The sequence below is a fragment of the Lathamus discolor genome, chromosome 4, assembly GCF_037157495.1.
Source record: "Lathamus discolor isolate bLatDis1 chromosome 4, bLatDis1.hap1, whole genome shotgun sequence".
NCBI classification, from domain to species: Eukaryota; Metazoa; Chordata; class Aves; order Psittaciformes; family Psittacidae; genus Lathamus; species Lathamus discolor.
In genome coordinates, this window is record NC_088887.1 from 117160343 (window position 1) to 117187263 (window position 26921).

Here is a 26921-nt window from a genome sequence, read left to right on the forward strand (position 1 = left end):
AGGAGAGGACAAAGCTGTGGCAGCTGAGAGCTGTTTTAGCTGCTATGGATCTGCTCTCTGCATCTCTACCATGCCACCCACAATCTGTCTAAGAGCTGGAAGTGCTGTTGGGAGCACAAATTAGCAGGACATAAATCTGACTGATGACTGCTTCAGGATGTAATGGAACAAGATGGGCTCTGGGAAGCTTGGGGTGAGCAGTCCAGCCTGACCTAGGAAGACAGTGAGGATTTCTAGATGATGGTGGCGGGTTCAGAAGTGTTCAGGAATTGCTCTTGTTTTGAGGAACTTGATTTCCTTGTTAACTGCTGCTTTCAAACTCCTAAGGAAAAATCTGTCCTTAGATCTTGCTGGAGAGCCCTTTCCTTTGGCGTATTGTCCAACGCAGACGCCTTCCCTCAAACTAACTTATCCCAAGCCTGCTCCCGTGTGGACACAGGAAACATGACAGTAGCGTTCCCAGCCTTAAACCTCAACTATTAACATCAACAGCATCACGGGGCACATAATAAAAAAAGGGAATCACATAAATCAGCTCCTTTTCTTCTTTCTTTCCCTCCCACCCCTCCACCCCATACGTTAACCACAGGTATTGGCAGATGTTGGCTCATTCATTTCTGGGTGATTGTACTCTGTTGATACGGCTGGTTACAGGAAAGAACCTTCAGCTTGCGAAGAGGCTTGGGGCATCAGAGCTTCTTTTCATTTAGTTTCACACTGAAGCTCACAAATGCTAACAAAAAATATTGTGTGAGCGATGGAAAGCAAAAGTACACTTTGGCTTGACTGTAATGCCTGGGCTTGAGTCTGGCTACCTATTACAATGTAAAACCCAACATAAGAAATGAAGTACAGATATTTTAAGAGGAACTTTTCTATATGAAAGATTTCAGTGCAGTGAGGACTACTTTCCACTATTTTTCTCACCAGAAGCTGAGGCATATTTGGACTTTCAAATTTTTCAAAGAATTTTAATTCACACAACAGCTACATTTTGCATTTTATGCACCAGCTCTGAGTGCAAATGCTGCTTCTGTGTAGATCAAGAGAGAGGCAGAGTTCATATTGCCAACTGTAACTCTATCGCTGAGCTTCTCAGTTTTCAAAACACCTAGAGTGTCAGTCTGGAGGCAAACGCAGCTCTGGCTTACACTTCTCTTGCCATGATTATGGGCCTCTGCCTGCCTTTTTTTGGAGGTTGCCCAATGATATTACATTCCTGCTTCTGCCTCTAATAGGAACAAAGGTGCCTTCTCTGCCTGAACATGACCTACATGTGCAACACAGAATCGTATCTGAATAAAAGCTAGTGTATTGTGTCTGGAAGAACATAGAGGTATGCATAAGCATGAAAGAGGGATTATCATTCATGTGTTAAAAGCCTTTCATCTACAGCCTTTGTAGCTCAAAGGGAAAAAAAAGAGTGGCCTTACCAGGCAGTGTAATTGGTGTCTCAGGTTGCTCTTCACAGCCCACCTCTTCTATTCCATGTGCGGTTATCGAATAAGGCCTGCTGGCTTTGTTCTTAAACACAACCAGTACAGAGTCACCAACCTCAGCATGGAGTAACGGCCCTAAATTAAACCAGAAGATGCCAGTGATTAATTCTTTTCTGAATGTAACAAACTGACTTATCCCTAGCTTGGCCTAGGAAAGGAGCCAAGGTCTTTCCCAAAACCCTTGGACTTTTCTATTCTTTCAGCAGAGCCATCAAAACCTGGTTGTTATCCCAGCTGATGAGAAGCTCCATATATATAAATAATCTTTTCTTCTTTCTGGTCAACGAGAAGAATTATTTGCTCTGGAGACAGGCCTTTGGACACCTTGTTTTTGAGGAAAACTCTTGTGCATGGTTTTTGTATCTTTCAAAATTCTCTTGCTTAAGCTGATAACATCTTTTTTCATTAAAAGAAAAAAACAGAAAGAAAACCACAACAAAATTATGTTTTTACCTTTGCACCCCAAAAAAGGAAATGTCCAATACATTCCGAGAGAGTGTTGGCCATTGTTGTCCACTTTGCACCCCATAAAACATATGAGCTGATGGTTATTTTATGACATGCGTAAAATTTTGTCTCGCCCAATTTCAGATACAAATCCAGCCCCTTACTAATGACTTAATCTTCCTACAAGAGTCACCCCCACATTACATGTTCTGAAGTTAAGGTGAATCTTGGAATTGCCATTTTGACACTGTTAGGAAACTCTTTATTCATATTTGAGAATGAAATCTCTAATTTAGAAAGAATCTTTACACTCAGCAGTTATACAAACTGGGTATAAAATCACCGATAACCTGGATAGGCATCAGTGTTCCTTGTTTCCCATGCTAACAAAGCTGGAAAAACCTGGTTTTCGGAAAGCAATACTCTCATGTGTCGGGCTTGGTCTAAGAGCTACTTGCCCAGGATTTCCAAGTGTTCCTCCTCCTCCGTCCTCACTTTGCGCTGTGTGAAGTTGCCGTTTGTGTACTCCCTGTAAACCACCTTCTTGTATTTTGAACCAATCTGATCTTCTGCTTGGTTCAAGAAAATATGCCCATAGCTGCAAAATTAAAAGTCAAAAATTAAACCCGTTAAGCCGTACATATTTAAAGGCTGGCAATTGTTGTGTTCCTCACAATAGATTTGAGGAGAATTTATGGCTTGATCCAGTGTGATGATTGATGTGAAACCCTGGGCACTGCAAGAGATTTTAAACAGCAAGTAATAACAGTGATAATCCCTACTAAATACACACCCTCTTCAAACAGGTAAAGCTGAGAACACATGGCAATCACCACAAACTTTTGGGAACACAAATCCTTCACCAGAGCTTTCAGAGCAGAGATAAATTTCAAGCTAAGCGTGGGTTCGGCAACTGACTCCAGATGCATCCTCTGCTCCAATAAAAGATACTGCCTGTCCCTGCAAACCGGAATCCTCCTATCACAATGGCTGCTTTCACTATCTTGGCTATTAATCAGCCACAGGAAGATGATAACCAAAGCCTAACCTTGCAAAAGCAAATGTCATCATCTAAGAGGGGGCTGCTTTCCCCTGCCTCGTGCTGGTATGCACTGCACAGGCCTGGATGCTTTCCCAGCATGAAGATAGAGTGGGAAAGGTATTTTCCCACCTGGCAGGAGGTGCTTTTTTGTGCCCTCCAGGTCTGAGCTGTCACCCACGGTTTGCTGTTGCCCCGATGGGATCCCAGAGGACTGATTTGCCAGCAGAGGACACTCGCCACCAGCTGTGGTGGAAAGCACTTACGCTCCTCTGAGAGCAGCTCTGTCTCCTGGCAGCTCATCTCCGAGGTGCCCCTGGCAAAGGAGCGGTGAGGTTGGCTCACAACATACTAAATAAAGGCACAAAATGCCCCAGGAACACTGCTTACTGTACTAAGTGCTTACTGTAGTAATTTACCGTGTGTGCAACAACAGCCTTTGACAGTACTGGACTTAATGTTTTCTTTAAGCGTACTTCATCACCTGCGACTCTTATATTTTCTACCCCTCACCATACTCTTCATCTTCACAGGGTGCAGTTTCTAGCCACTTTTCTAAGGTTTATTTTTGAAATACGCTCTTTGTTCCTTTTTATTTTCACCAAAGTGGGCTCAGAGACCTCCCTATGCAATATGACCTGGAACACGTATCTTCTGCACTGCACTATTCCTTAGCACAGTGCAGTATAGAGGTGATTCATTTGCAGTAGTTACTATGTTCTGACTTCTCCAGGGGAGCCAGAGACTACCACACTGCAGTGAAGCAGGCTCAGCATCTGCCTAATGCATGTGAAGTTCTTGCAGGGGCTCATGTCTGGGACGTGTACCTGGGTTTCTTCCCTATGAAAACCAGAGCACTGGGATGGGGAGACTGGGGAGAGTGACGGAGAGGAGGGGCTTGGGTGGCATCATTGTAGGGTTGAACCAGGGCTGGAACACACACATAGATTTAGGTACTTGGAAGCCTTCTTGGCTCCAACAGCATTACAAAACAGCCTGAGATGAAAACATTTGAAAATGTTGCCTATGAACTAGTGTGGTCTGAGAGTTTGTCACTTTACAAATACATTTGCTCTTATTTTGTTCAACAAAGACTGCCTCCTGACGAGTAGGAAGCTGGCTTCATGAAAGGATGCTTCCAAGTTTCCCCTCCATTATGAGTTTGCCCAATGCCCACAAACAATTTTTGCTTTGAGTACCTTTCCTCGTTGCTGCTGATGTTGTACATGTTCGGTACCGAGCTCTTGTTTGAAGCATAGTCCCACTCCACCTCCTCTGCAGCAATGTAGTAGAGCCTTATGGTTCCGCGCTGCTGCCGGGCTCGGGTGCTGTTACGGCAGCTGCTGACCTCGTAGAGATGTTTCATCCCACCAACAAAGTGATCAAAAGTCCTGCAAACCACTTTGAATGTGCCTGGAAAGAAAAGCACACGAGAGTTAGGTGATTTAAAACACTTCAAAAAGCAGCTTGGCATCAGCTCCTGTGCACTGTACGTCTCTGATCTGTCCTCAGGCAAACCTAATCTGCGATGCTGTGTGGAAATTCAAGCACAGGGATGCTTGTATGGAATCACAGAATTGTTTATGTTGGAAAAGACTTTTAAGATCATCAAGTCCAACGGTTAACCCAGCACTTTCAAGTCCACCACTAAACCACATCCCTAAATGCCACATCTACACATCTTTTAAATACCTCCAGGGATGGCGACTCAACCACTCCTCTGGCCTGGCTGTGCCAACGCCTGACGACCCTTTTGGTGAATAAATTGTTCCTAATATCCAACCTAAATCTCTCCTGGTGCAATTTGAGGTTGTTTCATCTCATCCTATCACTTGTTGCTTGGGAGAAAAGACTGACATTCACCTCCCTATGACCTCTTTTCAGGTAGCGATAAAGTCCCCCCTGAGCCTTGTCCTCTCAGGACTAAACACCCCAAGTTCCTTCAGCTGCTCCTCATCTCAGTTGTGCTCTAGAACCTTCACCAGCTTCACTGCTCTTCACTGGCCCTGCTCCAGCACCTCAGTGTCTCTCCTGTAGTGAGGGGCCCAGAGCTGAACACAGGATTTGAGGTGCAGCCTCACCAGTGCCCAGTACAGGGGGACAATCACTGGCTCTGGCCCTGCTGTTTCTGATACCAGCCAAGGTGCTGTTGGCCTTCCTTATGCTTCTAGGGCAAAAGTGATGGAAAAGGTAAAATAACATGCAGTTAGAGAAAATCACACGTTGATGATTGTCAAGATCTGATAATTCTCAATTTACTCCTTATAGAAGGCTACCTGTCAAAATGTAAAAGATCTCCTAGAATATATTGCTAGTGGGAGTTCTGCAGTGCAGTTACTTGACTGATAGGGGAAACGTATGGGATATGCACAAGAAAAAGTCACCAGTGCCAGAGGTCTAACCTGGCATGTGCACAATGCAGGTATTTCCATCAAGTGCTCTGGCCAGGGATGGTCCTTGGCACAGCCTTGCACAACAGTGATAACTGTTGATTTAAACAGAGTTGCGCTAATGTAAAGAAAAGTAACATTGCACTCTTTATCATGAGATCATGGTCCCTCTGAGTTTGAAGAGAGCATCACTGGATTATACATGAGAATTGCAAGGCTCTTTAATGTATATGCTTCTGAAGAAGCTCCTAAAGAATATTATTGAAAAGCTATTGTTGAAGTCGTAAAAAGGCTTAAATCCCTATCTACACAGCAGTGAATTTTATCTTTGCTAAAAAAGCCTGTTTCAAGAGTTATGGAATTTCTGTGAACATCTCATTAGCTGTCTCTCTGCCTGCTGCTCTGCCTATCCCAAGGTCATCAAAGCCTCCACTCTTCAGTGCATATACATATTTGATTTATAGATCCTTCCCAGAAAAGCAGCCCAGCCTGAACTCTCAGCTATACCAGGTCCCCATGGTCGCCATGCTTTCAGGCTCCCTTGTGCAAAGCAGAGCGTCTCACTGACTGTTACTTTGGCTGCCTGGTTTCTGCATGTGCCACACCACCAAGATAAACTCATGGACATACCCACACGGTCCGGCTGCATCAGCGCTGTCCATGATAAATGAGGAAACAAGGCCAGCCCGTCCCTCGTCGTCCCTCTCAGGTCAATGGTGTTTCCTTGAAACTGAACCCCGTGCATGTCATAGTGGCTGCCCAGCCCGATGAGGTGCCAGGAGACCTTGTCGTCCTTGCACATGGTCAGGCCTGGCAGGTTACCAAACAAGTAGCCATTGACAGCTGGAGGAGAAGGAAAGAACCTGGTTGGCAGCAGGTCTATGGAAACTCACCACAGAGCCTCCTACCACCTTCCTGGCAAGAAACTCAGAGAATCGTAGAATCAGCTGGGTTGGAAAAGGCCTTTAAGATCATCAAGTCCAACCATTACCCCAGCACTGCCAAGACCACCACTAAGCCATGTCACTGGAGGCCTCCTCTACGTGGTGTTTGAACACTTCCAGGGATGGTGATGCACTTCACGACTCAGCAAGTCACAGCATTAATTAAAGGGTCATTTTGTGAAGCAGAGGTAGCACTGGATGACACCAAAATAAGCTCGTAATGCTATTGCTATAAACTCTGAACTTCTACCTGGTTTTTTTTTCAGCCTGTAAAACCTTGTAATAGCCCTTTGCAGTGATGTAGCATTTCTCACCCAAGCTTTTGAGGACGCCTCACACACACACAGTGAAGTGTATAAGTAAGGTACTTCCTTTCAGCCTGGAGAATGTATAACCAAATCATTAAGGCCATGGAGTAGGCCATAAAGAGTCCACATTATAAACACAGTTCTGATGGAACCTTTTTATGTGATTTTGATCTTTTATTTCCACTTTTACTTCCAAAATGTACCTCTTTCACAAGAAAGGCTAAACGCCCTAATCCTCAAATGCTCTCTGTGATCATTGGGTAAAAGATATGGCAGAACAAAACTTCAGTATAAGATATTACCTAGTAGAAGAATAAAATAGATGGGTCTGGAAAGCCCAGAGGTTCCCTAACAATGTATATTCTCAGTGCTCTTCAGAAAACTAAAGCAAAGAGAGGTTATGTGATTTGTTGAAATCTGTTGTGTCGGGAATAACTTGGAGTAGGTCCATCCTGGAGTCAGACACTTACGTTCCCAAGTGATGTTTTACAATACTATTGGCCATGCTCCTCTTCCAGAGGTGGTCAGTACCCAAGTGGGAGCTGGCAGAGCAGAGCAGGTAGACCTTCCTTGCCCAAATCAGTGACAAGGCCAGCAGTGAAATTCAAAGCACCAGTGAACACTGGCCTCTTCTGCAATTGATGCCTGACTCTGGCATTACTCCTTGTTATAGACTCAAGTGTTGTATTTAAAAGCTACACTCTTCCCTTTCTCCAGGCATAGCTGGTAAGTGGATGCATTCATTGCTAATGTGACTGGGGTTTCAGGATGCACTCCAAGAGCATCAGGAGCTGGCCATAAGCTGACTGACAGCTTTCCACCTCATCCCCAGTCCACCGCAGTTGGCTGTGACTGATGGTAAAACCTGCCAATTCATCTTCTTAACATGACTGAACAAAAGGTATCATTAACAGATATTAGATATTTCATACCGTGCATTTTGTTGGATTCCTTGAAATCTTCATCATTTTCATCTACTTTTGAAGGGTCTCCAGTAAATGCTTCGATATTCTTGTGCAGATACCAGCTGTCATTCTCATCGAAGATTGAAAAGAGGAGGTAAAATTCTCTGTCTATCCCTTTCTGTAGCCAAGAAGGAAACCAAGCCATTAAAATCAATCTGTGCAGAATTACCCAAGCAATTCTTTTTTTAGCAAAACTTTCTTTCCCCCAAAAAATTGCAGCCATTTTCTTACTATGTCCTTGGAGAGACAAGGATTGGCACTCTTCCATATACCAAAAGGATAAATAAAGTGTCCATTACTTAGGGCGGAAAGATGCATTCATTGCCAATTAGTGCATGGAAAAGATGGAAAACCTAGGGATGAGCCAGAATACTGGGGAATTATGGTTTCTTCCTCCTAACCATCCCTTTAGGTCAGCTTTTACTCTGGGGAATGCCATTTGTTTAATCTCTTAAAACTGAGCTGGGCAAATTGGCCCATATGGGAACCCCCCACTCCAGTGCACCACCCTGTTGTTAGGGGCAAGCAGATGTCCATGTTGGGCACCTGTGTCCCATCGGGATTCAGTGTATTCTTCCGACAGACCAGCAAAGGCCCCACAAGGCCAGAGTTGGTGTCTTTGACGGCATCAGTTGCTGAGTAGTACAGATAGGTCAGGCATGGGGGGTCACTTTCTGTTGGACCTCCATTCTCAGGCACCCTCCATTTGTATGTGAAGGTTTCACCTGGCTTAACGTGGGCTCCCGGCTTCATATAGCCTGCAGAGAGAAAATAGAGAAGGTTTTGTCTTCCTGAATGCAAGTGTTAGCTGGGAGTCAGGCATAGATGCTGGTTTATGTGGACCAGCTTCCCCTTGCAGTCACAGCTTGGGCACCATCCCTTACTCCGGGCATTTATGCCTTGGGGACAGCTCACCTGAGTCCTGTGCCATGGGGACAACCAAGCCCACTTACCCATAGAGCCAGTTTAGCTGCTTCACCCAGACACCTTCTAACGCGATCTGGCTTCCTCTAATGTTTGCAGCTTACTTTGCCCTATCGTGAGGTTCATCTGTGGCACAAACACAGACACTGGCTTTTCAATAAACACCAGCAAAGCGACTACATTGGTGATCAGAGCGGCAACTGTGGCTCTTCGGAAATTCAAACCCAATCTGACCCTGGTAATTGTTTCTTTCTGGTTTTGTAGCAATGCACAGGAACCTCTGTCAGAGTCTTCACAGGGCTGTTGCTACTGCTTTTTTAGGAAGCTATTGTTAAAGGATTTGGGCCATTGTCTCCTACCATGCACAGGGTGGATTTAGCACCACACATGTAATTTAGTCACTGTAAAAGAATGTCAGCATCCACTCAGAGAGGACTTACAAAATGGACTTGAAGGGAGAATTGGGAAAAGGGGTCAGCCCTGCACCCTGTGTAGGAATAAAGAGCCAAGTCACCTTTTTGGTCTTTGCTATGAGGAAGATCAAGTTGGGAATTTTGTTTAAAGCTTAGGCATCTTCCCAACACAGTCAGATGTGTCTGGCAGCAACAGCGTTTACCAATCTAATACTCCTCTCTAATATCCCAAAAGAACCCTCTTGAAAATGTAAACAGGAATGAAAATAGCAGTATTACATATGAACACGTACTATTTGCTGAAAAACATAATACAAAGAAGAGTACTGCTTTGATCACATCTGATATTACTGGATTCATCCTGCAACAGTGTTCAACAAGGAGAGCATTGATTTGGAGTTAAAAACCCTCTGAGACTGGACAAGTGTCAAATACAACATGGAAGAGTATTTCCTGAGACCACTATAAGAAAAAGATGCCTGCAAACATTTGTAGATGTCAGTAGGCACGTTTATGTGCAGTATTTCACATGAATAAGCTGAACTCAGTTCACAGCCTTTGAAAAACCATTTACCTTCAGTGTAAACCAACAGCCCTTGTAGGATCTACATGTATATAATAGATGTGATGGAAATACAGGACACAAGGGTTACAAGGGGAGAAGAAGGGGCAGAAGATTGTTGATGAATCTGGAGTCAGATTCCTCTCTACAATACCAAAGGTGTGCAGCACACACTGCTACTGAACCGTAGGATTTGGTTTCATTTTGCTCCACTCCGAAGCATGCAGTGCTGATGGACGTTATTACTGGGGAGTGTTAAATGAAAGCAAGACAGGACTGCAAGCAGAGGGAAGCCGCACTTTCACCAGGGAGCTACATCTGACACAGATGGCATTAGGATACGTGCGGGTAACTTCAAGGCTGAACTCAAACCAATTTCATGATGCATTGGGGCCTGCTGGCAAATTCGTTGTGTTGCAAGGTCAGCAAGTGGAGACAACAGAATTTAATAAAGCCTTTTGTATTGATTTTATTGTATGATGAGTTTTACATGTTGACCTAATTATCTTAGCATAGTTCTCAGAGACGGATTATGTCCTATGAGTTTCTTTCTGATGTGTTGTAGTAGAAACAAAGCAATTAGACAAGAGACATACCTTTCTTTTCAGTGCTACGAATGCAGCAAAAACTTTTTCAGAGACCACAATATTATCTTTGTTAGCACTATGGATGGGATTCAGCTCACCTGACTTGAGTCATTTATCTTAGTCTCTCACTCAAACTTTAGGCTTCTTTTGTAGTTGATGGAGACAGAACGCATCTCCAGAGGGTGACCTGTGTGTTCAAAGTAAATGGGACTTCACCCTTCTAAAGGGTCTGTTTCTGTCCAAAAAAGGTGCCTACCAATTAAACGTGACATTTAACATTTAGATGCAGATCTTGTTCTTGTACAAAATGAAAGGAAGCCTTTGGTGAATGCTCCATTTGAGTGTTCACATATTTATGAGGATTAATAAGGATTATCGTTGCTTCACATTCCAGGTCAACCAGACAAAAGCTGCCTCCAACACTAACTATCCTGACAGCGAAGCAAGGGCAATGACCAGCCTGGATTAGAGAATCGGGAGTATAGCAACCCAGACCATGTGGATGGCTGCATTCAAAGACTCAGCAGGGGCATTGTGCCAGATCTTTAGCTTCATAATTCTGGATCATGTCCAGAAGAGATCCGCTGAATGAACTTGAGAGAGATTAGAGTTAATATCAATTGGATTCTGCCTGTGACTTTGGCTTAACATGGACCTCATCAAGTTTAAGACTCCTTTATGGTACATGTCCAGGGGAAGAACCAGCACATTGGCAGACTGGGGAGTCCCATGGGTTGTGACATGTACGGTAGATACAAATTAATCAAATCATCCCTTCTGTGCCCTAGCATCCACACAAAGGGCAAACCTGCAGAGCAACAGAAGATCTTTATACTCAGGTATACTGGATGTGATGATAGAGATATACAGTCAAAACTTACCATCTATGTATGGAGCTCCTTCTGACAGCTTGCTGAAGCTTACACCATGGGCCATAATGCTATAGCTTCTTCTGGCTTTGTTGGCAAAAGTAACCAGCACTGTATCTCCCACTTCAGCTTTTATAACAGGGCCTTAAAAGATGAGAGTTAGAGGAGGTGTTAGTAGAGCTACATTCTAATGTATTTCCATTTAAACAAGAGACGGTTGATTGGCAGCTGCATGCATAAAATTCCCTCTGGATTCAAGGTGGATCTGCATTCAAACCTGACATAATGACAGGAAGGGAAAATATTCACTGTACCAAGTATTCCCAGGTGCTTCATGTCCTCTGACCAAATCTTCTTACTGAACGTTGCATCAGTATATTCCACATAGCGAACTTTCCAGTATTGCCCTCCTATTCTGTCGGTCCCTTGTGTGAAATATATTGCAGATTCACTGTGGAATTAACAAATCGCTTTGGTTAAATAGTTGGAGGTTCAGGCAGAAGCCTTAGTTTCAAATGAAGTTATAACTCCAGACCCAAATGACCCCCCAAGTTGCTAGTTTGCATACACTTCTCTAGCAGACAGAGGGAAATATTACTGATTTCAATTACAATTATAAATTAGTTAACAAATGGACATTCATTGTACATTAGACTTTCATGCTTTTAACCCCATTTACTTAGGAAGATGTCTATGTCAACTTACCTCTAACTAGCTTAGGGCAACACCTGTGCCATTAACTGTGCATAGCATGTCTCTAATCCTTGTTAGCAGAAGAGATAATGTAATACAAATCGTCTTCATCAGTAGTAAAAGGTGGGGGGAAATCTGCCATTATGGCACCTCTGAGATACACCCGAGTGCAAGTGTGAAAGCTGCCTGAGGAGTTTCAATGTACGCTCATTAGCTCTGTTGAACTTTGCGTACCTCACAAAGGTACAAAAGAGCTCACTTTCTCCATGGACTTAATGGATCAAGATAAGTGCTTCCAGAAGGCAACTCCAAGCAGTGCAGTTACGAATCTAACTTCCTGACAAGGTTGTTGAAATCCATTCCTCCCTGCCCCTTTCAATTAAAGTTAATGACAGTGCAGGACCTAACCCTGGTGAATCACTGGGGAAGTCTCACCCTGACTCCTGAAATTAAAGCGCAACAGGAGAGGACTAGAAAGCTCACCTGCCAGTGGCGTTTAAACCCTGCCCAGTGAATTTATCATAACCGTCAGGTCCGTAATTCCAGAGCACTTCTTCAGCAGCGATATAATACCTCCTCTTGGGACTGGGTGGTGAGGGCCGAGACAGGTTTTTCTGGCAGATCTGAACATCGTACAGTGCCTCCATGCCACCTGCGAGGAGAAAGAGTCTGGAGACAGTCCTTGGCCAGCTGCAGAGTCAGCAATCTCATGGGTACAAACGCACATTCAAAACTCTTTAGAATCTACATGGATTGGAAAGAAACGCTAGGGTAAATTGCTGTTTTTAAAGACATCATCTGCCTGGGAAGATGCGAGCACCATTCTCTTGCAAGGTGATACTTTATGCCACAGGTAAACCCAGGGACATCAATGACACTCATTAGTGGGCTTATTTACTCAATTCTTTAATCTGGGTAAGGATGGTAGAATGATTTCGGGGGTGAGTGCGCCTCACGAAGTGTGCAAAATGGCATCATCTTCCCTTGACTTTCACTGAAATAGAGGTTGGTTATTACCAGACTGAAGAGATTTGTCGGTTGCCAGAATCAAGTCTGTTTTGCCTGATGCAAATCCCACTGAAATCAATGTGCAAGTTCTTAGATGTAAAAATTCTGCCAATTCATCTCTGATATAATAATTATACATTGCCTGCTGTCATAAGACCCAGTTTTCGATATGTGTTTTTGGGCTATCGCACCACACAAATATCACATCATCACCAAATTCCTTCATGCGAAGGTTTCTGAAAACCCTGCCCATTTTTGTCTGATTTATGTAAAGAAAAAAGCTATGAATCATTCAGTTGTCAGGATTTTAGTTTATGTGTTTTTTATGTGGTGTCATTTCTATTTTATGTGTTTCTTTATGTTTTTCTTATTCACAACAAAAAGTGATGATGAACGCTCCTCTCATTGCTCACAGAAAGCATGGCATCAGCACTGAGTCTAGCAAGCCTTCCTCATATGAACTACACAGCTAAGTTATTCATACTAGCTGAAGATTCAGCCCAACATGTGTAATTTCCACTGGTGACTAAACTCATATTCGTGATGCTTATCTGGTGAAATAGTTCCAAAGTGCTCAGTTAGTCACAAAAAAGGAGGTGTGAAATCCTGCTTCCCCTGCAAACATCTCTCAGTTTTCTTTTCCAAGCATAATAAAGGCTGGAACTTGTGGAAGGGTCAGGGAGATCTATAGCAGCATACCTCGCAAGTGCTCGTTAACCTGGCACGTTATCAGCCACCTCCCCGGGTTCCCAGGCGTCATCTCCGCTGTGATGAACGTTGCTGGGAACAGACCGATGACATCTGCCCTCTGGTCTCTGCTGGTGAACGTGTGGCCGTAGAAATACGCAGCGTGGATATCTATCTCGCTTCCCATGCCAAACAAGTGCCAGGACACGGAAGTGTCAGCACACATCTCCAAGACGGGGAGATTGCCATAAATATAACCATTAATAGCTAAAAACAAAAGTATGAGACTTTATGAGAGATGAAAGAGAAGTGCCAAGTGCCTCTGACCCCATTTTAAGGCTGATCTTTTCCTGGCCCAGAAAAGAAACTGAATACCCACAAGGCCCTCACAGGCTCCTTGATGAAGAGCACCATTTTGAACATGCAGCTTACAGCTCTGGATGATCAAAGGGCCCGAATTCTCTGGTTGGGTCTGTGAAAATCTCCCTGGATAGTATCAAGATTGGCAAAGGCCAAGCCATCACCAAAAAGGCCTGATAATGAAGTTAACTTGTTCTGCAGCTATTTAACATGTCTGAAATCTATTTCCTCTTATTCTGAGTCATAAATATGCCATTATGTGCCAGGCTTAAGCAATTTGGATTTGAAAATTACAATATCAGTCAAATCAGTCTAGTCAGCTGTCTCTTGCTCAGCTTCCACACCTGACAGTGTGTCAGGACACTAGGAGAATAAGACTCATATTTTGCAAAGTGTTTTAGCTCCTAGGCTCCATGGAACAACCAAAATACAGAGAAATACCTGGGTTTAACTCCTCACACCAGATCTCCAAATGGCACAATGTACTATAGGCCAATGGATATCTGGACCACAGGAGTGGTTGTACCAGCCAGCTCACCATCAACAAGGCTGTTTGAAAACATAGAATCATAGAACAGTTAGGGATGGAAAGGACCTCAAGATCATCCAGTTCCAACCCCCTGCCATGGGCAGGGACACCTCACACTAAACCGTCTCACCCAAGGCTCTGTCCAACCTGGCCTTGAACACCGCCAGGGATGAAGCATTCACAGCCTCCCTGGGCAACCCATTCTAGTGCCTGAGCTCTTCCAACACGCGCATCTCCAAGTGCTCTGCAGCTTGCTTTTTTCCTCTTTTCATAGCTGGTCAAACAGTCATCACATGGCTTAAACCTGTTGCCCAAGAGAAAATGCTAAACAAATGGTAGAGCTGGGCATGAAAGCCAAATCCCTTTTCTGCAAACCAGTGTGTTGTGCTGTATTTACAGTGAAGCTTTTTATCAGCACTGCTTTCACATCCTGACCCCATTCCTTGCTGGTACAGGTAAAGGACATCACAAGGGACAGAAAGTCCTACTGAAATGAAAAGAGCCTGCTGTAGGTCACCATTTGCTCAAGAGTCCTGCTCACCATGCATTCGGTTGCTGGTCTGGAAATCTTCATCCTCTTTGTCAACTGTGGCTGGCTCTAAGCAGAACGTGTTTATATTCTCATCAAGGTACCAGCTGAAGTTTTCATCTACAATGCTAAACATCAGGGCAAAAGCGTTAACAGCACCAGTCCCTTCTATTGAGGTCTCATCTGCAGTTCCTAAATCGCAAACGAAAAGGAAAGTGATAAAAAAAGCCTTGGAGGGGATTGAATTTTAAAGTAACAATAACTTTGGAGCACCTGAGCAAATACAGTGCTCCGCCCATGATCTATAGGAACCTGATTTTGAATCTCACCTAATTTTGCCCCCCTTCCAAAAGACTGTGAACAGATGAGTGCCGCCAGAAGGTAGTTCATCTTGTCTAAGTTAAGCTGATAGTTCAGCATCATATTAATTTGACATAAGCATAAGTACCTGCCAATATGTGCGGTCCCATTTTCCCAATCTATGGCCTACTGCACCCAATCATGCTCTTTAGCCAGTGTTAACAGCTCTCTGTCTACACAGTAAGCCAGGTCATGGGCCTGATAAGAGCCAGAAGCCAGTGACTTTTTATTTTGACCAGGAATTGAGGAGAGGCAAGCTCTGCTGCATTCAGTTGCATTGAAGTGACTGCTGAACCATACCCTCAGAATGGCCATTTAAATGTGGCTCACCCTCCATGGACTAACAACAAAGCCTCGACAATTGTCTAGGAGTAGATAGTCAAATTTAAGAAGGCTGAAGGCAGAATGAATATGATCTGATCAGGCTAAGTTCAGTATCGTTATCTGAGTGACCATTTGGGGAACAACCTGAGACTATAGGAGTGGCAATACTGGGCAGTTTACTCATACTCATTGGCAGGTTTAGACTTCATCCAATCACCCAGTCTACCTCTGAACCCAAGGAAACCTTTGCTTCCCCTGCCTCCTACTGAAGGGAGCCCCAGAGCCTTGCTGTCAGTCCTGTAAAGGAGCCACACACCACCACTGGACAGAGGACTACAGCAGTAGCATCATGCAGATATCCACCTTGATGAATTCAAGACCAAACATGCAGATAACCTGGCCTTTCAGGCTAGGACTCTTCTGAATGTGCTATCTCCTGGCTTCATGTATTATTGCTTAGTTATATATTCAGTTTCATATATTCAAGCAGCTCTGTAGAATTCAAAGGTTCTCTGGGAGAATGTTAGTCTGAGACATTTTAATTGTGTGAGTTAAGCTGGAGACCGGGCCTATTCTTCCCACATTGAAGTATTTCTCTTTTTCATGTATAAAACCTTCACTTATATGTTCTGTATATAAAATCAGGGCTGATTTTGTACTGTGGGAAGTACGGAAAAAAGGCAGCAGAGATAGAGGGGAGAGAGCTGGTACATGGTCCCTGATGGCTCCAGCACAAAATCAGCAGGCTATAAAGCACATGGGGCAGGTTGTCACCTCAGCAGTTCAGCACGCGCTCCTGTATCGCTATGATAAACAACTTGTGAGCAAAAATAGATATATAATCTGTATGGGGGGAAAATGACAAAGAACATTGGGGTTTCAAATATGTAAATGCCAATGCCAAAGTCACCCGTCCAGCCCTATTTTCATTTCCTGGGCAATGAGTCCTTTGCTTGTCCTGAAATGATCTCAGTTTGGGACCATTTATTTTTGGTCTTGGCCATGACTGGCTGGCCACAGAGCATGCTGCAGTCCCTCCACCAGCCAAGGCAAATCTCTTGTGAAGCCTAAGGGGAGCAGGAAGAGGGTTGTCCCAGAGCTACAATACCTACCCTGGGATGCTCCTGGAATGGCCCAGCTATTCCTTGCCCCTTTTTATGGGCTATGTAGGGATAGACTCTAGACCATCAGGTTTATACCTGTAAGCAAAAATGACTGTTAAGATGCCAAGCTTGGCAGAGGGACTTGCTTTGTCACTGTTTCTAGCTCAGTACCTTTTTTACAAACCAGCAGTGGCCCAATTAAACCAGATGCAATATCTCTTGGTGTGTCAATGTGAGAATGGTAAATCCAAGTCAAGCAGTTTGAGTCTGCCAAAGTTGGGGAATAATCTTTCCTTACTGGCCATGTGTACGTGTAATTTCCACCAGGAACAACAAAGTCGTCCTCTTTGCTTTTACCGCCGGTTCCATCAGGGTAAAGTGCTCCTAATACATTAAAAGGAAGAAAAGAAATCTTTTAAGCCCCCCCCTTAACTGTTTTCCTTAAATAAATGTATAATTTCTTCTATTTTATGACAGATTTATACAGTAATAACAACACTCACAAACAGAAACACTGAGAAATTGTGAAAAATTCGGAAGCTCTTGTAATACCATCAAAAAATTGATGAGAATTCAAATCTATTATTTATCAGTAGACAAAGCTTTTAAAATACATTAATAATCTCTTATTTTTTTCTAATTTGGTTCTTTACTCCCATCAGTCATCTACACCTTTTGTCAGCTAACACTGTGTATCTTCTCACAGTGTCTAAGTTTAAATGGCAATCTAAGAGGACCACCAAGAGATCTTCCCTGAGGTTGGACGCCCAGAAGACTGACGACAGTAATGAATGTAAGCAAATCCATACAGTCCTCTAACCAAAATAGACATGCATAGGTTTGAGAATCTGAAAATGAAAATATGCCTGTTGTAGCCCTACTGGAAGGAAAACATTTACTTACAAGAACTCCATCTATTCAAACAGGTGAAAAGTAGAAGGAAGGAGGAAAGGTGCTTTGGTGACTTATAATTCAAGAAAAAAGACCCACCTAACCTGTTCCTGTACTGGGTTTATCCCAGGCGTCGAGGGTTTGTGGCAGAAAGTTTTAAGGGACGAGGCTGCGCCTGGTTTTAGTCATCAGCTGCAATTACTGGTGAGTTTATGAGAGGGTGATCTAAAGTCCTCTGATGTCAATGGGCAGAACAATAAACACTTGGACAGACTTTTAGCTGTGATATTAGCTACTCCAGGGGAAAAGGAGAGGAAAAGGCAAACCAGCTTTTACCTTCAGAGTCCTTGTCATAGAAGACCCCATGCGGATGCACAGAGTATGGGCGGGAGCCAAAGTTTTTCAGATGGATAATGAAAACATCCTCTTCTTCTGCCTTCAGGACTGGCCCAAGGAACCCCAGCCATGCTGCTTTGGGGATCTCCTGGGAGTAAGTGTCATCTGTGAATTGCCTAAAAATAGCCTTTTTGTACACACGGCCTATCCGGTTGGCTCCTCTTGTTGCATACACACTTGCAAACCTAGTGTGGGAAGGGAAAATAATTTAGAGACCAAAAAACTCCTTTAAGAGCTGATCAAATAACTGGTGCTTGCAGTGCATGTAAGTAGTTCCCTGGGGTGTATGACACTGCTGGTGGAATAGAAGCTGAGGCTTAAACCTGGACAGTGTTAGCAGGGTCCAAACCCCTTTCTGTGCAGTAACAGTCATCCTACATGCAGGTCTGGTCTTTAGCATGGTTACTACAAGTCCTCACTTGAGGATCAGCCACTCAGGGCTTTCAACACAGTTTTAGCAGATTCTCCCTCTTTTGAAGGTTTGAAATCTCACATCTGAAGGCATGACTGTTCAGAAGGACAACCAAATAAGAGCAATTCTAATCAACTATTTTGACACTCCAGAGGAGTGGCAGGAAATATTTTGCATTAAATACAACATCTGTACATTCCAGAGTCTGTTTATAGCAACTCCAAGTGATGTAGAACCTACCATCAGGTGGTACTGTCAACCAGGTCAGTGGTTGACATATTACAGCTATTAAATACCTGTTCCCTTCAAATCCTGAATTGCATTTGTAGTCTAATATCATCTAGCTCCACACTTCAGCCTCTGGTTCCCATCAAGCCCTCTCTCAGATCAAAGAAACCACATACCATCAGGAACTTCTTTTCTATGCAGGCACTTGCATAAGTTTTAATTAATTGACTAAATTGCTTTCTACCCTTCTTCTGCACAAACCAAGTAAACTGACGTTCTTCATGCCACAAATCTTCCCTGAAGCTCTTTTCTGAAATTCTTCCATTATTTCTCCATATCTTTTGAAGTCTGAACACAAGAACTTCACACAATAGGCCAATATTCCAACTAAAGGCAGAGGTGCTCCCAGTAAATATTTCTTACACAGATGGAAATTAGCTTTTCCCTTTTATCTATAATAACATCATACAAGAAAACTGTGCTCATCCCTTCTGTTATGATAGAAACTCTGTTTTTACTTCACTCCGCGTAACAGCTGACAAGTATGATACACGTTCCTCATCCTTAAATATCCCACACAAAGAAGGTGGAAATGAACCCCTTTGCTACACAGCCAGCCATGGACTGTGACAAATTTCACCATAGTTGACTGTTCCGTGAGTTTTTGAATCCTCTGAAGACTGCTTGAAATCTCATGTTTCCGAATAAGCTTATAAAAAAGCTAAATTTTCCTGAAGGATCACTGCCAGAAATACGGCAATTTTGTGTTTATAGTGAGTTTTTCTGACCGGCCAATTCACCTGCTTGAACCCATTTTATTTAGGTGCTTTTGTGCAGTGCCAGCAACCTAAGTGTTGGATGTCACATGAGTTGAAAGGTGTGATTTACTATCATGTCTTCCCCATAAGATCCACTACTCCCCCTTTTCAAGCCATCTCTGTGTGAAACCACAACTCGCAACATTCCCCGTCTGTGGTGGTTACACCTCTGTGACCACTGTTGAAATCAGTCCCTGAAGTGATCCAGATAGAAAAGCCTCCGAAAAGAATGTTTTTTCATTGAAAAATGTGTTTTATAGCAAATCAAGACCTATTTTGGCACAAATGAAAACACTGCCAATGATACTGATACTGCTATGGCAGAATAAGTTGGCTAGGATGGAGGGCAAGGAACAGAAGTTTCTCAGTCTGCTTCTTCACAGAATAATGTATGTCAGATAAATACACCTGAAAAGTGTGGTTAAAGAATGAGTTGCCAAGAAATCTGGATTTTCAGTGAATTAGCAGGTCTGTGGTAACTGTCTGCACGCATAGCAAGACCTGGCAAGTCACACCATGCTCACCCAGAGAAGATACCTTCCAATGCCTAGGGGAAAGAGCTGCTACAAGAGTACTACCACAGAGTAGTAGGTGGAGCCAGTGGTAGTGCAGTGTAAATGCACATGCTTACTTACCTCATGGCAATGTATTCATGTGGCTATGCCCTAATTCAAATTAGAAGTTAATTTTTAAAATGTTTTAAAAGAAATTTTCTCTAGGAAAAAAAAAATATAGTTTTTTTTTTTTTCCCCAGAAAGTACTGATTTTCAGGAGATAATTTTCAGCAGTATTTTCCCCATTTCATCAGCCACCAAGTACTGTAAATGAGGTGCTGCAGTGGCACCTTTCCCCATGCAGTGGCATGCTTCCCCCATGATGACAGTGCCCTTATGCCCTTGGCTTTCTGGCCAGACAGCATTGCACACTCTCCCACAACTTCACACCCCTGGGATACAGCCTCTCCTGCAGGAGAGCTGTACCCCAGAAAAATGCGCTTTTTGATCAGGCTTTGTCAAATGCTTGACGTGAGCCTAACGTCTTTAAAGGCATTGATTTGGGATTCCAAAATCCAGTTAGGTTTTGAGGTTCAAGAAATCAGCCTGGAAAAAACCTGCAGTTTTAGGCACCAGGGACTTTCTCATTGCCTAAAGCCATGCCGTAGCATCTCTGTTGTCTAGATCTGTGCCTGTCTCCTATTTAAAGCCAGCTAGGAGCCAGGAAAAGAAGTCTTTTTAGTGCCAGCTTTCTGAAAGGAAGCCTGTTCAAACCCTCCACCCATTCAGAGAAGAATCCACTGTCAGAGCAATGGGTATCAGCTGCAGCCAGTCTCAATGTGAGACTCTTCAGTGCAGGGCATCAAGCAATGCAAGAGTCATGGAACCAGGAATGGATCACAGCATGAAAAGAACAACCTGGCCTCTTGGCCCTGGTTAATTATGGCTTTTGTTTCATCATTGTCCAAACGAAAACAACCAATGAACTCTGTGAGGAAATCATACATGTCACTGATGCCTTTGCTGTTGTATTACAGACTCGGGATCTTTCATAACTTCCATTCCTTCTAGATCCACACTCTCCAAAGGACAGAAGAGTTTCCTACTCAAAATGCCCTGATGTTTGGTGGTTTCTTGGGGTGCAGACACTTCAGCCTCACTCCTCCTTCTGTCTAGGAGGGGTAGACCCCAGTTCTATCTATACAGACATGTATTTTTGGCACATTCTTTTGGTTGCCCTCAGTACCCAATAACAGAGCAGATTGGTTGTTGTGAGTCCTACTGTAGGTGCCCAGACTGCTCAGTTTCACCCAGGAGGACTTTTGGGTGCCCACTGTAGCCTTGCAAGTAGCTGGTAGCTCTTTGACTCTTTACAAATGTTGTTGTGCTGCACATTGCAGTGCTTAAAGTCCTTTGCAGAAAGATTCCCCACATTGGAGCTAATGGTATCAGCCCTAGGAGCTCACAGAATCATAAAATAGTTTGGGTTGGAAGGGAGCTTCCAAGCTCATCTAGTCCAATCCCTTTGCAATGAAGAAGGACGTCTTCAGCTAGATCAGGTTGCCCAGAACCACGTCCAGCCTGGCCTTGAATGTCTCCAGGGATGGTGCATCCACCACCTATCCGGACAACCTATTCCAGTGTTTTACCACCCTCATTGTAAAGAATTTTTTCCTCACATCCAACCTGAAGCTCCCCTCTTTCAGTTTAAAACCATGACCCCTAGTCCTGTCACAACAGACCCTGATAAAAAGTCTCTCCCTATTTTCCTCATAGGCCCCTTTTAAGAGCTGAAAGACTGCAATAAGGTCTCCCCAGAGTCTTCTCTTCTCCAGGCTGAACAACACCAACTCTCTCACCTTTCCTTATAGCAGAGGTGCTCCAGCCCCCTCATCATCTCTGTGGCTCTCCTCTGGACCCTGTTCAACAGGTCCATGTCTTTCCTGTGTTGAGGACGCCAGAGCTGGACCCATCACTCCAGATGGGGTCTCACCAGAGCAGGGTTGAAAGGATGCATGGGTACGAGTGACCTCTCCTCTGCGCTCCCAGATGCCTGGATCATGAGGATGTGGCCACACTGTGGGGCTGTTATGTCTCCCTAGCACCGCAGTGCAGCCAGAGATCTGTCTAAGGGAGCTGGCGCAGGCTCAGTGCCACGGTTCCTGCTGCTCCATCAGTGGACCACAGAGCTATTCCCCCCATCCCTCTTCCGTCTTTCTGTGAGAGCTTCCCAGTACTCCATAAAGGTTCTGCTGCCAGCGCCATTCATACCTGTGCATCACCCAAACCCTGGAGATCTGTTCCCTACCACCATCTCCACAGTACTCTGGGGATTTTCTTGGCTTCAGGATAGCATCCTACTGACCTTTCCTCTCCTGTCTTTGACAACAGCTCTCAAACACCATTCCCTGTCTTCTTTTGATGATGTCTGCTTCATTGGGAAGCACTTCACATGCTCAGTCACTGAGTTAAACATCCCCTTCAACTGCATCCCTCGTTTCATTCTTTCCCATTCACTGATTTCCCAATATGTTACTGGAGTACTGGTTTCTCCAAATGCTGTAATGGTTAAAGACATCCTGTTCTCTGAGTCTGCCTTTGTCTCTTTCTTCCAGTGGTCACAATGCACCTATTCTACTTGTCACCCCTTGCCAAGACATCTTTTATCTGTCATTTCTCTCTTGTCACAAGAAGACAAACCTTCCCTCTGCTTCTCCATGCTCCCCTGCTCACTTCAAACTGCTTAATCCTCCTGGTGGCTTTGTGATATTTCTGCCTGAACCTCTTCCGTCTTTTTGGTCTTGTGCAGTTGTAAGAGCTGCTCTCTTAAATCTTGACTATCTCCCTCCAACTCAGTGGTCAGCCTGCGCTTCATGTACAGAAAGTTGTGATGATCAGCCAGTTGTACTTCTCATAGAAGAAGGGAATACTCCATCCTCTGGAGCTGGACTCATGCAAGCTTCCTAAATTCCCTCCATCTCCTCCAGTCAAGCCAGTATAGAGGTTTCATATAGAGTTATTCAGGCTGTGAATCAGGGCATAAAAAAATCTTGTTCAGACTAAGAAAGCCATGCAAATCCTGCCTTTTATTTGTGCGCCTGATCTCATTTTTCCAGTTGACCACTCTCAGCAGTTCTTAAACTCCAAGAAAAGTTGGCAGTACACGAGTCGGACAAAGGGTTACTAATAGGGAATTAACTCTAATTCCTTAAAATAAGTATGAACATAATTACAGACATTCATGTCCCTGCAACGATGAGCATACAACTCTTCCAAATAAGAGAAAGAGTAAAACAAGTGTGTCATATAGATTCTACTTCACATCAAGACTGGACATGCAGATAATCTGCCATCTCAGGGTAGGACCATGAGTTAAGAGTAATTTCTACACATATTTCTTTTATCACACAGGAAAAGTATTTTGCCAACATTTTAACCATGTTTATGCTACCTTTGATCGTAAGAAACAGCTGCAACCTAACAGAGGTTACTTTTTCAAGAGGTGCTTACCTGAGTACTATGTAGGAACTACATGAGTAGTTGTAGTAACTACTGTAGTAGTATGCAGTAAGGAATGGAGCGCTACACGTTATGCATGGCCAAACTCCTCAGTAGACTGGATCCAGATCTCTCACTGGTATCATTTTGAAGCCTGCGGAATTTGTTTGCTTCTGTATCACCATGAAAAGTACTTCAAATAGCTACCAGATGTGGAGTCCCAGATTTTCTCCTGCAGTTAACGTGCCCAGTAGTCACTGTATGCTCCTGGGTGCAACTGTAGGCAAACCCAAACTCTCTTTTATTACCATTGTTCCACTAATGTGCCATAGATTTTACACAGACAGCCATTTAAAGAACTATCTTTATGGGTTTGCTCCCTAAAACCTATTACTGGTGAAACCTTCCTTACTCTCTACCCACTTCACATAGAATCATAGTTTGGTTTGCAAAGGACCTTAAGGTCATCTAGTTCCAACCCCCCTGCCACGGGCAGGCACATCTCCCACCCAACCATACCTTGTGGCTGGGTTTATACCAGGGTGTTTTCCTGAAATCTCCCCATTTTTCCAGTGGGTGGAGTAAGCCGGGACTGTGCCCATGGCTCCAGGGTGCCCCAGTCATTTTAACCCTGGGTCATGTAACCTGTTCAGGGTAACCTTCCATCAAACCATGACTCCTGTGATGGACAATGTCCGTGCTAGAGGAATGGCCAGTGGAGGGGAACCAGTGGTGTCAACTCACATTTGTAGATGGTGCCCTGACCACAGATCATCAAAGTTGTCTGTCCTTGAAAAAAAGAGGCAAGATGTCCTCAAAGGGTGTTTTAGGCCTTTTCTGACCCATATGAGCCATGGAAGATGCCAATCAAACCCATAAAACCTTATGAGGCGTCTGAGGTGCCACCAGTTAAATGTGGCTATAATGGTTTCTCTCCCAGAATAAACTTCTGCTTCCCCTGAAGTCAATAACAAAACTCAGGCTTCATTAGAGCCAGGATTTTACCTTGAATTTCCTTTTGATGTTGACCCTTCCCACAATGCTCATCTCTGCTGATGCAATTGAGTAGTTTGGCCGCATGATGACTTGGCCATTAGTTTAGCAGCTGTGACGACAGTTTTGCTGTCATTTATCTGGGTGGGATCTCCTCATAGGCAAATTGCATAAACTGTGTTTGGTGCTGTGGTAACAAAAATCACCCATTACTATTGGTGGGTACAGGACTTGGCTTGGATAAATGCAACATTGGTGGCCTAAAGAAAAGGGATGAGCTGTTACATCAAGCAAAAATCTACCACCAGCAGCGTAAGATTTAAATGTCTGTCATATAAACTAGTACCAAACTGATTAAAGGGATTATCAATCAAACTCTAATCCTGAGGGCTGAGCCACAGCAGGGAGGGAAAAACTGCCATATATCAAACCACAACACCCAAGTGTATTTTTCTCTTGAAAGGCCATTGCCTATGTGATCATTAAAGGGAGCAGGCAGTGTCTGAGCTCACCCTCTTACTGCAGTAATAGTCATGGCCGAGCCTACCAAATCTCAGTGGGATCTGCAGCAGGTCCAGCAGCACTGACAGCACCTTGCACCCTGTGTGTTCAGTCCACCATGCTTTAATGATACCAGCTCTTTCACCAGTTCTATCAGGTGGGAGGGTATGCTGAGCATCTTCCCACTTCACCCGGACTCAGTGGCCATAATTTAGATCGTTAATTTCCAAAGTCCTGTGTGCTTCAGAAAATTTCAGCTTAATTTTTGAAGGAAGAACTGAGACTGAAATGCTCTGGTTTCATTCATAACACTCCAAATTGCAAGCAGTAGTGGAACAGCTTGAGGCTTCCAGTAGACAAGACAATTGGCAGAGGTGAACAGACTCATTACTCTCTTTACATAAGAGACACTGATGCCCAGCAAGATACTAACTCTGTGCAAGCAATAGGCTGGCCCTTGAGCACAGCAGCAACACCAGGCCTCATAAAAATTGGCATCCGAGCAGAATACTTGTGTTAACAAAGGGCTGCATTAATCAGCTCTGACGAGAGGAAGACTTTTCAGCTCACACCCAGGGAGGTGCTGATGCAGCTCTACGGCTCCTGGCTCCAAAGGCAGCTCACTCAGAACAGAGGAGTGTAGCTGTGCCTGGTACCAAAATCAGCTCACCTGATTTCCAGCTCCATACCTCAGTTACTGAAGTCTCCTTTCTGCTAACAACTAACAAGCTGAGGAAGATACTGTTGACTTTGGCACAGCAACATTGAAAATCACCTCTTAAACCTCACTATCTGATCCAGGTAACGTAACACTTTCCATTACACACTTGCTGATTCAGCATTTTTATTAAGTAGTGAAGAATAAGTGGTTTTGATTATATCTCTGCAGACTAGCTGGAATCAAAGGGAGTATTCCTTTATGTGTATGAACTGACTCTTTTAAAGATAAACAGTTTGTCTGCAACCTCTTTATCTTCACTTCCCTATCAATAAAACTGGGATAGTGCCCCATCAGATGGGTGCTGTGAGGGTGCATCACAAGGTGAGAAGTGCTAGGTTCAGCGAATATGAGCGTGGCTGCTTGCAGAGCACAGCTGGTTCACAATGCATTTCTGTCCATACCCAGGTACAGGATTCTACTCTAGGATCCTTCAATTTATTTATGGAACTACATTTCTTAAAATATCCATAGGAAACAATAAATTTGCTGAAAAGTAACCCCTTAGTATAATGCTTTAAATTTACTTTGGAGGTTATCCTAAAGAGCTAAATAGTCAAAATAGCTATTACCAGTTCACTATTTAGTCCACATGTTTATTCAGGCATGGTATTATTCCAGAACATAGTGCTTTATTCTGTCTCATCTCGATACAGTTTGGAAATGGACTAAACTAGTTACAAGAATCACTTCATTGTTCTGCACTTAAGGAGCTCATAGCAAACAGCTCCCCAGCTTTGAATGTAGAGTCTACATTAAAATCCACTGTAGGTAAACCCTTTGAATTAACATTCTGTAATTACAACATTACAATGATGACTGAAGACATAAACTATCTTCCCTCCCTGTCATGCCATGTAAAGGGCACCACATTTATGTCACAGACTTTAAAGTAAATGTGCCACTTGATGTTCAGGGGGCACAGAGTGCAGACAAGCTTTAAAGTACAATTCACAGAACAGATTCCAATCTCTCTATGGTATTGGGGTGAGTTTACTGCTCTTCCCTTAAAGCTGAGTTACGTCTAGTGAGAGGTCTTCCCCCTCACTAGTTCAGTGAGAAACTTCCCTAAACTTCCCTCTCTGTTTAGGGAATGGAAAAAATTATCCTCTGCTAAAAAGAGTAGGGAAGTGACAAATTCAAGTGTTTAACACAACTGAAGAACAACCTTTCCAGCTTGTTTTTATAGGCTGGGAACAATTAATAGCCTGAATTCTACCTATAAATGTAGCACCTATTGACTTGGATGCTGTCTGGGACATCTACTTGTTAAAACCATAAGCATAGATGTGTGTTGAAATATAAAACTCTTTCTTGCCTCCCACTTGTGGAAAATAATCTCCTTTATGAAGTCCAACTGAGAATGATTCTGAAATTACTGTTCACTTGAGAAAAGTCTGGCATTGCCTGGGATTGCCTGAATAATGAGAAA

General features: G+C 43.6%; 1 protein-coding gene across 1 annotated transcript in view; it reads right to left on the reverse strand.

The window, feature by feature from the left end:
- The window catches only part of HEPHL1 (hephaestin like 1), a 34191-nt gene that overhangs the window by 6127 nt on the left and 1143 nt on the right, over positions 1 to 26921 (reverse strand). The window contains exons 2-14 of the mRNA XM_065675879.1: positions 17768 to 18012; positions 16712 to 16924; positions 14766 to 14945; positions 13348 to 13602; positions 12124 to 12292; positions 11262 to 11398; positions 10960 to 11091; positions 8139 to 8350; positions 7560 to 7710; positions 6006 to 6218; positions 4185 to 4398; positions 2405 to 2544; positions 1434 to 1574 (exon numbers count right to left, since the gene is read on the reverse strand). Coding sequence (XP_065531951.1) covers positions 1434 to 1574; positions 2405 to 2544; positions 4185 to 4398; positions 6006 to 6218; positions 7560 to 7710; positions 8139 to 8350; positions 10960 to 11091; positions 11262 to 11398; positions 12124 to 12292; positions 13348 to 13602; positions 14766 to 14945; positions 16712 to 16924; positions 17768 to 18012 — 2402 coding nt within the window. The remainder of the gene's footprint in view (positions 1 to 1433; positions 1575 to 2404; positions 2545 to 4184; positions 4399 to 6005; positions 6219 to 7559; positions 7711 to 8138; positions 8351 to 10959; positions 11092 to 11261; positions 11399 to 12123; positions 12293 to 13347; positions 13603 to 14765; positions 14946 to 16711; positions 16925 to 17767; positions 18013 to 26921) is intronic.